The sequence below is a fragment of the Podarcis muralis genome, chromosome 9, assembly GCF_964188315.1.
Source record: "Podarcis muralis chromosome 9, rPodMur119.hap1.1, whole genome shotgun sequence".
NCBI lineage: Eukaryota > Metazoa > Chordata > Lepidosauria > Squamata > Lacertidae > Podarcis > Podarcis muralis.
Window position 1 is genome coordinate 20,554,765 of NC_135663.1, and position 16,858 is coordinate 20,571,622.

At 43.5% G+C, this 16,858-nt stretch overlaps 1 protein-coding gene across 2 annotated transcripts in view; it reads right to left on the minus strand.

Moving 5' to 3' along the window:
- STPG2 (sperm tail PG-rich repeat containing 2) overlaps positions 1-16,858 on the minus strand; it is a 210,521-nt gene that overhangs the window by 159,658 nt on the left and 34,005 nt on the right. For both annotated transcript variants that reach the window (XM_077933852.1, XM_028743821.2), the window contains 4 exons: positions 15,702-15,794; positions 13,805-13,964; positions 10,688-10,851; positions 7,026-7,115 (listed from right to left, as the gene is read on the minus strand). In XM_077933852.1, the coding sequence (XP_077789978.1) occupies positions 7,026-7,115; positions 10,688-10,851; positions 13,805-13,964; positions 15,702-15,794 (507 nt within the window). The remainder of the gene's footprint in view (positions 1-7,025; positions 7,116-10,687; positions 10,852-13,804; positions 13,965-15,701; positions 15,795-16,858) is intronic.

Sequence of the window (16,858 nt, forward strand, 5' to 3'; positions counted from 1 at the left end):
GCTGGCGTCTGTGTGTGCCTGCCTCATATCATGAACCTTTTAAACCAGTGTTTCCCAAACTTGGGTCTCCAGCTGATTTCAGACTACAATTCCCATCATCCCTGAACATTAGCCCTGCTAGCAAGAGATGATGGTAGTTGTAGGCCAACAGCAGCTGGAGACCCAAGTTTAGAAAACCCTGATTTAAACTGTAGGTGGCCGCCTTCTTAGCAAACAACCAATTTTGCCTACCCATTGAAAGTTTCGTTGCATGAACAAGAGAACAAATGACTTCTTTTTTTGGCTGAGCCTTGCTTTAACAAGTTCTTCCTATCCTCTGGCATGCCTCTTGGCTCCAATTCCTTGTTTGTCCTCTGGTCCTGTTTATTCTTTGGTCTTGACTCCCAGCTTTTTCCTTGATCCTGCACTGTAATTCGTCCTTCAGTCCTGCCTTGCTCATCAGCTCCAAATATTTGCCTGTCTAGTGGCTCCTGGTTCCCAGTTCCAGACTCACCTCAAAGTGCTTGCTGCCCTCAGCACAGCCCAAACACCATGTCACTTCAAGTACATGTCAAGGGGGTCTCAGTTCATGAAGCTCCCAATGATTGCCAGAGGGAATGGAGAGCCAAGATTTTTGATACAAATTCAATTTTTTATTACTTAATAAAAGATCATAACCAGTCATTCAACAGTACAATAAAAACAGCTTAATATAGGATTAAAATATATTAAAGCATAAATATCATAATCCATTACAATCGAAAACCTTTATGAAGCACTGAGTTATAAAATCCTGGGATATAATTTATTCCTTAAATCAAGTTTACTCTGAAACAATCGGAGTATTATTTGACTTTCATTTACAGTAAAATATTTTCATGTATGTATACTAAATATATCTATACTACAGCAGTGCTGTAAAACGACTGCAGAGTCCAATACAAGTTGTCAGTGGCATTTATCAATATTTATTCTCTTTTCAAACCACAGTTTCTATCTCATTTTCCATATATATCTTTCTTGCTGAACATCACTATTTAGTAGATATTTAGTCAAGGATTTCATAGATATCCACATCTCTTTTCTTAAGTTTGTTTGTAATAAAATGTTGTTACTGGCATAGTCAACATGGAGCTCATTTCACGGGACAAGACTAAATTTCTGAGCATCTGGTCTTCATTATATACTAATGGGCTGTCTGTTAAGGATATTGTAAAGCAATTAATTGACAGAAAGCACATCCTTCCCCACAGGAAGCACACAAATGGCAAAACATATTATTATAGATCCCCTTTTATCAGATAAAGACATTCTGTGGCATACAGTAGGGAAACCAATGCTCTGCAGATGACTCCATGTAAGTGTTCTAAGAGGGCTTCAGTATCCAGAACATACATCTCCACATGTACCAAAAGAAAGTGGAGATGGAAGCCATTCATATAGGACACAACCACGCCACAAAGGAGTGGCTTGGTGAATCCATATAATCATAGAATTGTAGGGTTGGAAGGGATCCCAAGAGTCATCTAGTCCAACCCCCTGCAATGCAAGAGTCTCAACTAGATCATACATGACAAATGGTAATGAAACCTCTGCTTTAAATTCTCCAAGGAAGAAGAGTCTCCCACCTCTCATGGGAGTCCATTCCACAGTTAAAACAGTGCTTACTGTCAGAAAGTACTTCCTGATGTTTAATCAGAACCTCCTTTCTTGTAACTTGAATCCACTGGTTTGAGTCCTATCCTCTGGAGCAGGAGAAAACAAGCTTGCTCCAACCTCCATGTGAAAGCCCTTTAGATATTTGAAGACGGCTATCATATGTCTTCTCACAGTCTCCTCTTTACCAGGCTAAACACACGTAATTCCCTCAATAATTCCTCATAAGGCTCGACTTCCAGATTCTATTCACACATTGCAACCTACTGCATTGGTTACAATAGAATGCTTCTTCCAAACCTAATCCCGGTAGGTTGAGCAGTAACTTCCACACTATGGATACCAGGGAAGGCCTGAAGACACAGGTGCCCTCACAGAGGCCACACTAGAATCTCCCAGGGATAAGAGATCTAGCCACCTCAGGATAACAAAAAGCCTATTACATATACGGGATTTATGGAATAAATGGAATACTGAAGGAAGCAAGTAATAGGAGGAATATGTCCAGCAAGGAAAACTTGGAAGGAGAATTTACCGTATTTTTCGCACCATAGGATGCACTTTTTCCCTCCTAAAAAGCAAGGGAAAATGTGTGTGCGTCCTATGGAGCGAATGCAGGCTTTCGCTGAAGCCTGGAGAGTGCGCACCGACCCCTCTCGCTCTCCAGGCTTCAGGAAGCTATCCGCTAGCAGTGGGAGACCCAGCTCTCCCACCGCTAGCGGAGCGCTGCATTAATCCCGAAGCTTGGGGCGTGCGGAGCTCAGCGCGCCCCAAGCTTCTGGGTGCCGGCAACGTCTCCGCTAGCCCTGGGAGAGCCCCGCGACGTCGCGCGGCTCTCCCAGGGCTAGCGGACCACTGCGCTAATCCAGCAGCTTGGGGCGTGCGGAGTTCAGCGCGCCCCAAGCTTCTGGGTGCCGGCAAGGTCTCCGCTAGCCCTGGGAGAGCCCCGCGACGTCGCGCGGCTCTCCCAGGGCTAGCGGACCACTGCGCTAATCCAGCAGCTTGGGGCGTGCGGAGTTCAGCGCGCCCCAAGCTTCTGGGTGCCGGCAAGGTCTCCGCTAGCCCTGGGAGAGCCCCGCGACGTCGCGCGGCTCTCCCAGGGCTAGCGGACCACTGCGCTAATCCAGCAGCTTGGGGCGTGCGGAGTTCAGCGCGCCCCAAGCTTCTGGGTGCCGGCAAGGTCTCCGCTAGCCCTGGGAGAGCCCCGCGACGTCGCGCGGCTCTCCCAGGGCTAGCGGACCACTGCGCTAATCCAGCAGCTTGGGGCGTGCGGAGTTCAGCGCGCCCCAAGCTTCTGGGTGCCGGCAAGGTCTCCGCTAGCCCTGGGAGAGCCCCGCGACGTCGCGCGGCTCTCCCAGGGCTAGCGGACCACTGCGCTAATCCAGCAGCTTGGGGCGTGCGGAGTTCAGCGCGCCCCAAGCTTCTGGGTGCCGGCAAGGTCTCCGCTAGCCCTGGGAGAGCCCCGCGACGTCACGCGGCTCTCCCAGGGCTAGCGGACCACTGCGCTAATCCAGCAGCTTGGGGCGTGCGGAGTTCAGCGCGCCCCAAGCTTCTGGGTGCCGGCAAGGTCTCCGCTAGCCCTGGGAGAGCCCCGCGACGTCGCGCGGCTCTCCCAGGGCTAGCGGACCACTGCGCTAATCCAGCAGCTTGGGGCGTGCGGAGTTCAGCGTGCCCCAAGCTTCTGGGTGCCGGCAAGGTCTCCGCTAGCCCTGGGAGAGCCCCGCGACGTCGCGCGGCTCTCCCAGGGCTAGCGGACCACTGCGCTAATCCCGAAGCTTGGGGCGTGCGGAGCTCAGCGCGCCCCAAGCTTCTGGGCGCCGGCAAGGTCTCCGCCGGCAAGGTCTCCTTGCAGCAGTTCCCCGCAAGGCTCCCCAAGCTGCGGATAGCAGCCTGCTTCCCGGAGCGTCAGGCGCCCTGAAAGCAGAGCGCCCGGCGCTTCGGGAACACATCCGCTGCGTGGAGAGCCTTGCAGGAGTTCCCCGCAAGGCTCCCCACGCTGCGGATAGCAGCCTGCTTCCCGGAGCGTCGGGCGCCCTGAAAGCAGAGCTCCCAGTGCTTCGGGAACACATCCGCAGCGTGGGGACCCTTGCAGGAGTTCCCCGCAAGGCTCCCCACGCTGCAGATAGCAGCCTGCCGCCCGGCGGGTGGGGCGCCCTGAAGCAGAGCGCCCCTCGCGCCAGGCATACACCCGCAGCTTGGGGAGCCCTGCAGCAGTTCCCCGCAAGGCTCCCCAAGCTGCGGATAGCAGCCTGCTTCCCGGAGCGTCAGGCGCCCTGAAAGCAGAGCGCCCGGCGCTTCGGGAACACATCCGCTGCGTGGAGAGCCTTGCAGGAGTTCCCCGCAAGGCTCCCCACGCTGCGGATAGCAGCCTGCCGCCCGGCGGGTGGGGCGCCCTGAAGCAGAGCGCCTCTCACGCCAGGCATACATCCGCAGCGTGGGGAGCCCTGCAGCAGTTCCCCGCAAGGCTCCCCAAGCTGCGGATAGCAGCCTGCCGCCCGGCGGGTGGGGCGCCCTGAAGCAGAGCGCCCCGCGCGCTAGGCAGACATCAGCCAGCCCCACAAGCTCGGGGGACAGCAGGGAGGCGCAGCGCCACTATCCCGCTGTTCCTCGACCTGGTTCGGTTTCCCTGACCTGCTTTTGGGGGGGAAATAAAGGGAAAAATTTTTTCCTTTATTTCCCCCCAAAAAAACTAGGTGCGTCCTATGGTCCGGTGCGTCCAATCGTGCGAAAAATACGGTAAGCTCACCATACAATACATTCAGTATTTGAATATATTGTAGTATTAGTCATATAGATTTTTTTCTGCTGTACTTTTTCATAATTTAGGCAGCTATCCTGCAACTACTTACCTGGGATAGAGCACTGAGCTCAGATTTACATCAAAACACAGAATTGCAAATGTACAAATATGATTTCAATGTATCTTTTTTTGTTTTTACACACATTGTAATGTGTCTTAAATACTCTACTGAGAAAGGAAAGACATAAATAATTTAAATAAAATTTCCCAGTCTAAGCATCTTCTGTCTTGTATAAGAGATATTTCCTCTCGATCTTTCTTTTTGGGTCTGTTGTCGCTGAAAAAAGCCTACTTTTCATCAGACATGGAGCTGCAGAGCAATGGTTTAAGACATTCATAATATAATTTTAACATATGTTTCTCTGATTTCCTTCCCTGCTGCCTACAAAACTTGTCATGTTCCTTTACTCCAAATGTCTCCAAATAAATAGTGGTTGTAATAAATAAATAAGCAGAGGATCACATAGATTAAATTTAATATAAGACAGAAAGAGCTTGGGGAGAGAATGGAAAACACTGGGGGGCTAGATCTTATAGTCTGTGGTTTGGAAGGCAATGTCATAAAGGGAGCAGTCATTACAAATTGCAGAAATCCAAGCCAGAGAATGCAAATGCATCAGGGGTGCTCCATGACCACAATAAATTACCGTAAGTAAAAACCACTAGAGGGTTGGGTGTGTGAAAAGGAAAGCAATATGGATATTCTCTGGTCAATAAATTAATATTTATTGTGTCCTTCCCCAATCTATTCCCCCTAGATATTATTGGACAACAATTCCCATCAACCCTGACCACTGAGCATGCAGGCTGAGGCTAATGGGACCTGGAGTTCAAAACAGAGAGGAAAAGGCTTAACTATACTTAAACCTTTTTGATGGTGATTCTTGGAGGCCGGAGGAAGTCTGAGCATGTCTGAAATCCCCCCCCCCCCAGAAGAAAATGGCATGTGCTTCAGTGGCTGCTACCTTTTAATGTTTGGGGGTTTCTAAGCTTTCTTATTTCATTTTATCATGCATATAAAACAGAGAGAACAATTATAACAATGGATGAAAATTAAAAGATGAAAAACAAAACTATAAAATTGGGATGCAGAATGAGAAAAGTTGACCATGGGTTAAAATAACAAAGTCCAAGGAAAGGCTATCAACATTATCAGATTATCAAATATAGTTCCAGATTTGCCATGTTTGTTACAAGGGTTGCCTTGAAAAAAGATGGTTTTGCTTTATATGTCACAAGTACAGTAAGTGGCAAACAATATAAAAAGTGTCTGGAGAGTCTAGTGCTTGCTGAAATTTCAAAATATGTGTGATTTTCTCCATTATAGCTATATTCAACAGTGAGTGGTACCAAGTCTACCTATTAATGTTTTTACCCAGCATCCTTCTATTGACAATGCCCCTTCAACAGACCCATGCAGAGGCAGGGGCAGCCAGGTACACTTGCCCTGGGCCTCAGAGGGATAAGTCATCGGGGGGGGGTGCCAAGGGGCTGCAGGACTTACACTGTCTGGCCTGGACAAGACTCCCACCCCAGGCCTCAGACAAGCTCTGCACACGCCTGACCTTCATCTATCAGATCTCTAACATTCAAGTCTCTAGCTGGCGTTGACAAAGATAGCAACTCCCATAAGCAATCATTTAACCCAATAAGCTACAGTTCCTAGAACCATTAACAAGCTACAGGACTCTCAACCATTAAAATGGAATGAGTGCTTTAAATGTATGTTGTGGATGTGACCTTAAGGAGCCAATACCAAAGTGCTTAAGTTTTGCTGGATACTCCCAACAGAGAAAGTAAGTATTTGAGCCTCTTTTTTTTGTTTTGTTTTTTGGTCTAATGGAGAATCCAGCAAAACTTAAGCACTTTGGTACTGGCTCCTAAAGGTCCGCATTTTACACCGCTGGTTTTTCCCCTAGAGAATTCCACGTCACCATTCTAGACCTCTGTCTCCACCGGTTACAACACAGCCAAGAAACACTGAAACAATATTTCAAGTTAATGAATTGCCTTTTGCTCTTGAATTATCTGACATTTGCTCCCCCAGATTCAGTCTCCAATGTAACAGCTTATCATTCTAAATTTGACTGGTTACACAAGAGAGAAATTGTTGCCATTCAATCCAAGTTTGCATGAGGACTAAGATGCAAAGTGTAATTAACGCAGCTCTTAAATAGCCTCAATTAAACACCTGCCTCTCAGTTACACACCATAGGGAAGGCAGATGCTTATCTAATTAACACCACAGCTCTTAGCCGAAGAAATATGGGGGGGGGGGGTGTGTCAGAATAATTTGACTATTCATATGTTTGTTAAGTTCACAACTGCTTACATCCTAAACTTCACTGGAAATAAGCACTGAATTATTCTCTATTGATGTATTTTTAAAGTACTCAATTTTCTACTGCACTATACCAACTTTTATGCTGTTTCCACAGAATGAAAGAATATGCTGAAGTCTATTAGGACAACTATTTTCTGCAATGGAGTTATATACTTGCATAGAATATGAATCTGTGGATTACCTACTATTCTATAATTTGGGAGCATGCAGCATAAAGGGAGAGGAATCAGTCTGGAGACAGCTTACCGAGCTTACTCTTGGAATTCTTTCTGTAACTGAAGCAAAAATGGCCAATTCCTTCTTCTTTTTTCGTGGTTCTTCAGTGGTCTCTTTAACCTGAAATTTGAGTAGGTAGTATTACGTTTGGGTGCAGGGGAGGTTACATTATAAAGGGAAGTTTGAACGTGTCACTGCTTTACAGTTTTAGTAAATATTAGTCTGTTGGCAGAATCCCCAGACTCATTTGCACAATCAGCTGTTCACATACAATGCTAGGCCAAAAATCCTATCTTAACAAGTGATTATATAAGCATGAACTGTATGCAGATCAGTTGAGCTCCCCTGAATTCACTTCACTCATCCTTTCATGTGAGAGACTCAACATGCCAGGATTCAGCAACTAACCATAACTTCCTGTTACAAGCATGTTGCTTCAAAACAGGCTAGGGCATGAAGCCATGGTTTGAAAACACCTAAGGGCATATATTTATATGCTGAATCCTGTCATGTTCAGCTGTTTGTACAAGGAAAGACTGAAGCAGCTGCAAAAGAGTTATCTGCGCCCACCTGCAGCTTGGGTATATCTTGACTTACTCAAGGCAGGATTTTTGGGTTAGCACTGGTGCTGATACAGCTCTACTTGTCCTGGTCTCTAATACTCCCAAGAAAGATCCCACTAAAGATTCACCTCTTTCTAGAACTTTATCATAAAAGCACTTAAGTGTGTGCAATTCTACTAGAATTATATTTTATTCCTACTAGGATATAAATATTTGTTTAAATAAAAATATTAAGGGCACCTTTGTGAGAGTAACTTCACAAGGAGTCATGGGAGTCTTCTCCCTTGCTCAGCATGTCTCCCATAGAGATATTCTATCTGGTTTTACCCCAGCCAGCAAGTTAATACTGGACCAGCAGCATAGCTAGCCAGGGGTGGGGGCATAGGGCAGCATGGCAGGGGAGCTTGAGGTTAGCACTGTGGTTGTTGGGCGTTTGGGGGGATGCAGCTACGCAACAACTTTGGTCCACCCCAGGCGCCGGTGGGGATTGCTACGCCGCTGTCCTGGACAGAGTTCTACAAAAAAAATCCCCTGCAAAAATTAAAATTGACAATCCCCTTGGTAGACAGCACACCAGGCCATGCAAAACAGGCAAATATAAGTAATTTAATATTATTGTGATTTATGGTAATTCATTGTAAGTGTTTAAAATTCGTCACCTGACAATTGGCTCTCTGGAGAAACTATATAATCTTACAGAGCTACGAGCTGGATTTTGAAAACTTTTCGCAAAGATTGTGTTATGTAGGAAATGCAAGATACTTTTTAGTTATGCATTTTGTTTTGGATTATTTTTAATAAGCTCATTTTAAAAGCTGACGAACAATATTTGATGACTTTGCCCCAGTAAGAAATGTTAATAGCATATCCAACCCCCTTCTCCCTTCCGCTATCATGAGACCTATCTCTAAATTTATCTATAATAACTTCTAATGATAATATATGTTAGCTATTCAGCTTGATTAAGACCTAAGGGGGGAAAGTATTTGCATCTGAGACATGCTGCGGAAAATTGTCCCTACAACTAGCATATTTGGTAATATGTATTCAGTTCTTCCCCTTATGATTATAATTCTGTTAAATCAGCTGTCAGGGAATGTTAATGGGGCTCTTAGGTAGTCATACTTAATATGTTTGATAATATGGAGCGAGAGAAAGATCCTATGCTAATTAATTGACACCACTTGAGAAATAGTGTAGGTTTACTATTCTTCTAGTTTGACTGTAGTGTGGAAATGTAAGTTATTTTCTAATAACTAGTTACTTATTTTCTTTGTATTTACAAGATGGTCTATGTCGTTCTTTAAACCACAGTAGAACCTATTTCTTTTATAGAGAGATTTTTCTCATTCAGAAAGGATTATTCACATGTACTTTCCAGAGGGAAAGCCGTCTTGGTTTGCTACAGCAAAAAAGAAAAAGAGTGTGTACTGTTGCACCTTAAAACCTAACAGATTTACTGTGGTGTAATATCCCATGGATTGCAGTCATGAAAGACTATGAAACCTTATGCCACAATAATCTTGCTAGTTTTTAAGGTGCCACAATATTCTTTTTTGTTTTCCTATATAACTGTAAACCAGTTCCCTAGCTTCTGTTTGATGAAGCTTGGCTCCTATGTACTGCACATTTCTGTCTCCCAGTAGGTGCTCAGAGGCAGTAATGCCCAATGCAAAGTCTGGTAATCCTATGAAAATTTACTGGAAAGTTAGATGAAGAAGAAGAAGAAGAGTTTGGATTTGATATCCCGCCTTTCACTCCCCTTCAGGAGTCTCAAAGTGGCTAACATTCTCCTTTCCCTTCCTCCCCCACAACAAACACTCTGTGAGGTGAGTGGGGCTGAGAGACTTCAAAGAAGTGTGACTGGCCCAAGGTCACCCAGCAGCTGCATGTGGAGGAGCGGAGACGCGAACCCGGTTCCCCAGATTACGAGACTACCGCTCTTAACCACTACACCACACTGGCTCTCCATTCAAATCCCACTGAATTCAGTGGGGCTAACTCCCTAGTAAATCTTCTTCTTCAACAGTCACTTGTAGCCAAGTAAGATTGTCTTCCATGAACACGGTCTTAACAGAGAGTCTGTAAGTGACTGTGGAGGCCAAAGTAAATATGCATAAAAGGGCAGCCTGAACGGTGTAGAGCAGAAAAGCAAGGTGAGAACAGAAGGAGGGGACTGAAACTGCTGAGTTGGAAAGTGATTAAATCAATCTTACAATTCTAAGTGAAGGAGCAGAGGGAGGAACACTAAATTGGCTAGTCTGCTTACACTGGACTCTATCAGACCAACCTGCCCCACAAAAGATGCACAAGCACCTGCTGTTCTCTTGCCTCTTTACAGATGAAAACAAATATAGCTTTGGTAGATCAGACCACAGGTCCATCAAGTCCAGGGTCCTATTTCCAATAATGGCCAGATAGCCTCTGGGAAGCCCATCAGTAGAGCATGAAAGCAACAGATCCCTTTTTGTTTATTCCCAGCACCTGGTATTCAGAGATGTAAGGCAGAGATGATGGGAAACCTGTGGCCCTCCGGATGTTTTTGGACTCTCATCAGTCCCAGCCAACATAACCAATGGGCAAGGATTATGGGAAATGCTTTCCAACATCTTCTGGATGGCCACAGCTTTGCCATCCCTTTGAAAACAGGTGCTCCATTAAGTTATCATGCTAACAGCAGTTGACAGACGTATTCTCCATTTGCAGAACTGATTATCTGCTGCTGCTACATTCATGTACAACTGGCTTTTGCTAAATAAAGAATTCAGCATTTACTCTCATTTGAGGTTTTGTTTTCATCTGAGAATCACAGGGCAGTTTACAATATAAAAACACTAAAATACATACCATAGTAAAAAAAGCCAAAAAAAACAGTAACCTACACACACAGTTTAAAAGTCCATAGATGGTTTAATTAGCCAAAGGCTTGCAAGAAGAGAAATGTTTTTTCCTGGCACAAGACATCTCTGGATTATAGACAAAGTAGATTAACACTGCAATTCTAAACACATTCACCAGGAAGTAACCCCCTTTAAGCCCATAGAGACTTACTGCTAAGTAAAGATACACAGGACTGTACCACAAGTTATTTGGGCTCCATTTTTAACATGAAAAAGAAAACCAATCTACCTGATAATCAGCTGGTCCAGGAGTAGTAAAAGCTTCTCTCTTGACTAAATATAAGAGTCTAGGAACTGAAGAACCAAATGCTCCCTTTTTCTTTTTTTCCATGTCAGCCTTTTTAAGACTTTCTGTTGCAATGCTGTGGTTGAGAATATTATAGAATGCAGGACCTGCACAGCATACAAGGAAATTCTGTAAGCATAATAGCTGTTACTTAATTCTTTTACCACAGACAATAAAGTTAAAACGGGAATTGTAGGAGAAAGGGCAAAAGTGCTATACAAAAATAAAACAATACGCTTATATACACATACACATATAGCACAGCACTATAACTACTTTGGATTGTAAAAGAAAACCCACATCTTTGCCAGGTAAGAAGGTCCACATTTAACAGACTGAGGACACGATCAAATGTTGTACTCAGCAAAGAGAGGCTTATGCTGAAGATAAATGGTAGGCCACATTTCTTGCAGATTAGAGGACGAAAGCAAAGACTTCTGTTCAAGGACAGAGTACAAGGAGAGGTGCAATAGAAGGGAAATGAGCAGAATGAGAAATACATCATTAGCATGTTTTCATGGTAGGCAGCTCAAAAATATACAAAGGGTCACCAAACATTATACCCTTTGATACATTTCAGGTTATTTACATTTGCTTTCATACAAAAGGACGGATCTAGAAATCATTGGGAAAACCGTTCATTCATACTAGATTCCACCCTTCCCCTAGTTTCTGCAAGTATCTCATTCAGTTGTCTTGTTTATACACAGCTCACTCAAAGTGCTGAGAGAGAGAGAGAGAGAGAGAGCGCACTCTTGGGAATACCATTAATAGGTACTATTTGTCTTAGGAAGTGACTGTCATATTATAGTGCTGATGACCTCTAGAATCTTAGGATAACTAGCGTGATCTGCAACACAAGGATAAATAGCTTTTTCTGACTGTCAACAAGGGTGACCTTGTCAGATGTGAAGGAATACGCGGGGAACTCAATGGAAACTGTGGTATATATTTACAATAAAGACCCACTTCTTTGAATGGCAAGAAAATATTCATAAATTATATATCTGTAAAACTCTATAGCTGTAATACTATGTGCTCTTATTTAAAAGTTCGTCTCAGTGAGCTGAATTGTGGTAGTTCTGCTTTAGCATACTGTTATGCACCTCCCATTTCCTTGAGTTGTAGAAATAACTCAACGGGTTGTGTTACAGAGCTTAGTTTCCTTTGGTGGAGAGACAGTATTAGAGACATGGTGTCTTTTTTACAAACACAAGTGGAGCCCAGCTGTTTTGACAAACATACAAGTGGAGCCCAGCTGAAGCTACAGTAGGCAATACAACAACTAATCCTGTTTTGACTTCCCAAGGAGCAACAGCACTCAAAGACAGCTTCTCTTTTGGTCAACCTCACTTAAACTTTCTACCTCTGTCTCAATGCATATTGTATAATTCCGTTTCTAGCTGTTTCAGTTTTTAGCAACCAACCCTTGCTGTGTATGGGAGAAACTGAAGCCTAAAATATAGACCATCAAGCTCTTTGGTTAAGTTCCTGATCACCTGCTATGGTAACACAGGGGAAACAACAGCAATAAGCCCATTCACAATCATCAAAACCATCTAAACTCCAAGCAACTTTCTGTCACTTTATGTGCTTTCATTAATGTGTTTCTAATAAAACTGCTAAGCTTGTATTTGGGTAGGCAGAGGGAAGCAAGGCTATTATTTAACTATATGATTTAGCAAATACTGCCAAAAGGACAGTTCAAACAATACTGATGTTAGAAGTATACATATGACTTCCAAATCCATCAGTGGCACAAACATTGCTTATATGCTGATATTTGAACAAGCATTGTAATATAGCTGGAATCAGCAGTACAAGAAAAACTTTCACATGCAACCCACTTTGGCCCATTCCCATTTTTGGCATAAAAAACTTTTTCTATTATTTACACAACCATTACACAATGAGATGACTTTGTAGTCACCTCTTCCGAGACATCCATATATGTCCTGACCTCATCTTATTTGTATTGGAAAACAACCCATATTTGAAAGTCATGGTTTCTGAAGTCCTCTCGAAAACAAGGCATAATCTTATTGTATCCTGAACTATTTGAGACTGGGCTTTACTACTCAGATTCAGTTTTACAATTCAGCTCCACATCATTATGTACATTAATCACTATGCGGAATGTATTGTTTTGTAATACAAATCCAGGTCCATTGCTATCTTCACTGATTATTTATCCTGAACCACATGAACTTAACACCAGACAAATACTTCCTTTCAGCAGAGAACTCAGGTGGTTGGTTGCTTATTGGCTGGGAAGTGAAATAGGACCACCCAAACGCTTAGAAGATTTCCTAGGTATCCTGAAATAAATAAGTGTATAACTTAAAAGAAAAATGCTTAACCCCAAACCTGCCTAGCATGCAGAAAGTGCTAAGGAAGAAGTTAAGTGGAGAGCAGGGACATAAGATGGAGGTGTCAAAGAAAGATGTAACTGATCTGCTTAAGACCCTGGCAGTTTCATATTGGAGTGGGGATTCGCATTATGGAGATATAGACCATGTATGAAGGGAAAAGGCTATACAGTGGTACCTCAGGTTACATAAGCTTCAGGTTACATACCCTTCAGGTTACATACGCTTCAGGTTACAGACTCCGCTAACCCAGAAATAGTACCTCAGGTTAAGAACTTTGCTTCAGGATGAGAACAGAAATCGTGCTCTGGCGGCGCAGCAGGAGGCCCCATTAGCTAAAGTGGTGCTTCAGGTTAAGAACAGTTTCAGGTTAAGTACGGACCTCCGGAACGAATTAAGTACTTAACCGAGGTACCACTGTACTCTCTGCATTAATAAGGGATGCTTCAGGAGTAAAAAAAAGGAAGAGGGACACTTTTCTCTTTCTCACTCTCCAGAAACATCACAATATATAAATAAGGAAAATGCTGAAGTTTCCCTTTATGCCCTCCGGAAAAGCCATAGCACATACACACAATGGAGGCCTGAACAACACCTCAAGGTTCCTGCTGGAGGCTGCCTGGAGCACTCCTCTTAGAGGATGGAGATATTTTGCTCCTCGTCCCACTTTTTTACATTAATTACTGCATACCTGGACTTTTTCGCAGCCTGTGGTCTTGGGTGAATCGAACAGCTGTATTGCCAAATGGAATGTTTTTTGTTTGAGTCGCTTTCTTCAAGGACTCAAGAGCGTAGCGAGTTTCATTATATGTGCCAGGAGCTGGGGCAGTTGATTTCACAGGTGCAAATCTCTACGGAAACACAAGAGAAAATAAATCAATGACAACCAATCCCTTCAAATAGCTATGTAGGTAGAAAGATCCCAACTTTGTCTAAAAACAGCTTTCTCAATCTAATAGCAATAAACTAAAAGGACATATTTTATTGTCTTACATTGAGTCAAACCATTCGTCTATCTTCTTTATTTTAATCAATATTCTTCCTGTTTTCAAAACTAAACAAGGTGTATCTACTCAAAGATCCCAGCAGAGCTCTTTTCCAGTGCTGCAACTGAGTGCTTTTTAACTGCGCCTGAATCTGAGACCTTTCCGCATTCAAAGCATGCACTCTGTGATGGGAATTCTGGCCATCCTTAAAACTAAAGGTAGCATTTATAAATTGACAAGTTAACTTGTGATTTATATATCACAAGTTTTATTGACGGAATCATTTCCTGACTGCAAGTGGCTTATGTAGTGCTCACTAGAAAGTCACTGGTGTATAATATAAAACATATTTTAATATACTTGTCAGAGCTTTGCAAGCCAGATATTGAGAGCAACAAGCAACAAGATGCATCTTGTCTGTTGCTTGACTTTAGTTGGTTATGCTGATTTAACCAAATGAATAGTCAAGGCTCTTAATAGGTAACATTCTGCAGAGGAGCAACATCTGAGCTTCAATACTCTGAAGAGGCAGCTAAAAGGATGGGCAATATGTTGATGCAATCACATTTTTTCCCAGAATTTTCTTTTATGCTGCTGTATTAGAAATGAGTATGGCTATCCTGAATGTTGTGCATGGGCCGATAACATTATGCCATTGCATAATGTTACCTGATGTGTGTGATCAGAGGCTAAATAAGGTGCTGGTGGTCCTTGATGGCCAGGAATCTGGAATGCCAAATCTCTATGAGCAGGGTAGGCCCAAGACATTTCTGCTGCCTAGGGCAAAGGGCAAGATGGTAGTCCCTCACCAATTTCATGAACAGAAGCTGTCCAGATTGGCAGACGAATCTTACTGATGGCATCCTCCACAATACCAATGGTCAGCAAGACAGCTTGCAGGGGGCACACACAGCTCTGTTCTACAACTTCTTGCCTGCCCCACATTTGCCACCTGAGGCAACTGCTTCACATCTGGTGCCTAATGGTAGGCCCAGTCTTCTGTCTGAGTATGGAGGAGTAATTTAAATTTGGGGATAGAAAGAAAAGAGGCGGAGGAAGCTTGAGATTTTAAACTAGGATAAAAGAAGCATATCTGGTGCTGTACAGTGCTGTACTTTGGAAATTTGTTGCAAGACTAGCATTTATGGTACCTGCTGTAGGAGTGTACATGCTTCCACTATCAGTGTTTATATACCGGTAAAAAGTTATCACAATGGTACCAGAAATCTCCACCATGCTCTCCTATGCAAAGGAAATAAATTCATGTACAGTGGTATCTTGGTTCTTGAACACCTTGGTACTCGAACATTTCGGCTCCAGGACACTGAAAACCCAGAAGTAAGTGTTCCAGTTTTCAAACATTGTTTGAAAGCCAAAGCCTGGTGCAGCTGTTGGCTATTGTTTCCAGGGCGCCTGCACCAATCAGAAGCTGTGCCTTGATTTTCAAACATTTCAGAAGTCGAACAGACTTACAGAATGGATTACATTTGAGAACTAAGGTACCACTGTAATGCCATCCCTGGAACTTCTCACTGCTCAGATAAGTGGGGTAAATTTAACAACATTATGGAAAATGAAAAAAGGAGCTGTATTATTTCTTACTTGGGCAAGTGAAAGGAAAGGAGCACTTCGTGTTGCACTAACTGGCTTCTCAAACTGACTTCTTATGTAATACTGGCCAGGACCTGGAACACCCTGCAAAACAGTTACAACAACTATGACTGAAATAGCATCAAATACAGCACGCACTTTGTATTGCAGGCTGTGTTAACTCTGGAACAAGAGCAGTTACAGAAAGGTGGAATATAAATACATTAAATAATTGTGATAAAAGGCTTCCCTTTAAGAAACTTAATGAAAGAGAAAACCCTGAGAAAACCACAGAACACAGAACTCAAATCACAGAAATAATCCAAAGCTTTCAAAAGTAAAATGTTTTAGGCAATTGTGTGAATCAGCTGTATAATCACATTTTGAGGAGATATGGGATGTTTCTTTTCACTACTGAGATTCTGAAAAATTGTGGCCAAGGGCAAAGATCAAACAGCATGGTGAATGAGCAATGAAAGATCATTCCTTCCACCATGCAAACAGCTTCCAGTGTCAACCAAGACCCTGCAATAACAACAGATTCCAGATAAGCCAGTCCATAGCTTTCTTCCTCTCAACTGAGAAAGATCACCCACATTGCAAAATGTGCTTTCAGTCAGGCCCTTTTTTCAGCTGGAACTCACTGGAACTCAGTTCTGGCACCTCTCAGGTAGGTTCCATTGCCATTATAAGAGAGTAAAGGAGGTGTTCATGGAGAGTTCTGGCACCTCTTTTTCTAGAAAAATAGCACTGCTTTCAGTTTAGGCTATCAACATGGCGGCAGAAGGAAGGTATTTCAGTGCCAAGAATGCTTCATTCGACCCACACCACTTTTGAATGCACAAACAGGATTCTGCAACACCAAAATATTTTGCTTTCAAATTGTGAAACACAACAACTATGTATACATCCCCAACCGTTTTTTCCTGGTGTGCAGGAGGGAACATAACTGGAAAGAAGTGAAGTACAACATAAATAGGATCTATTGTAAGGGTAGAGAACTGTGGAAATCCATATGTTGCTGGACCTCCATCGTCCGTGAACATGGGGCTGGGACTACAGGGAGTTAGCATCTAACCACATCCAATTCCCCACCCTAGTCTGTGCCACTCAGTCTTAAAGTAGGAAATGCTCTGTGAAGGGGCCACTGGGGCAGGACTCGAGGGCCA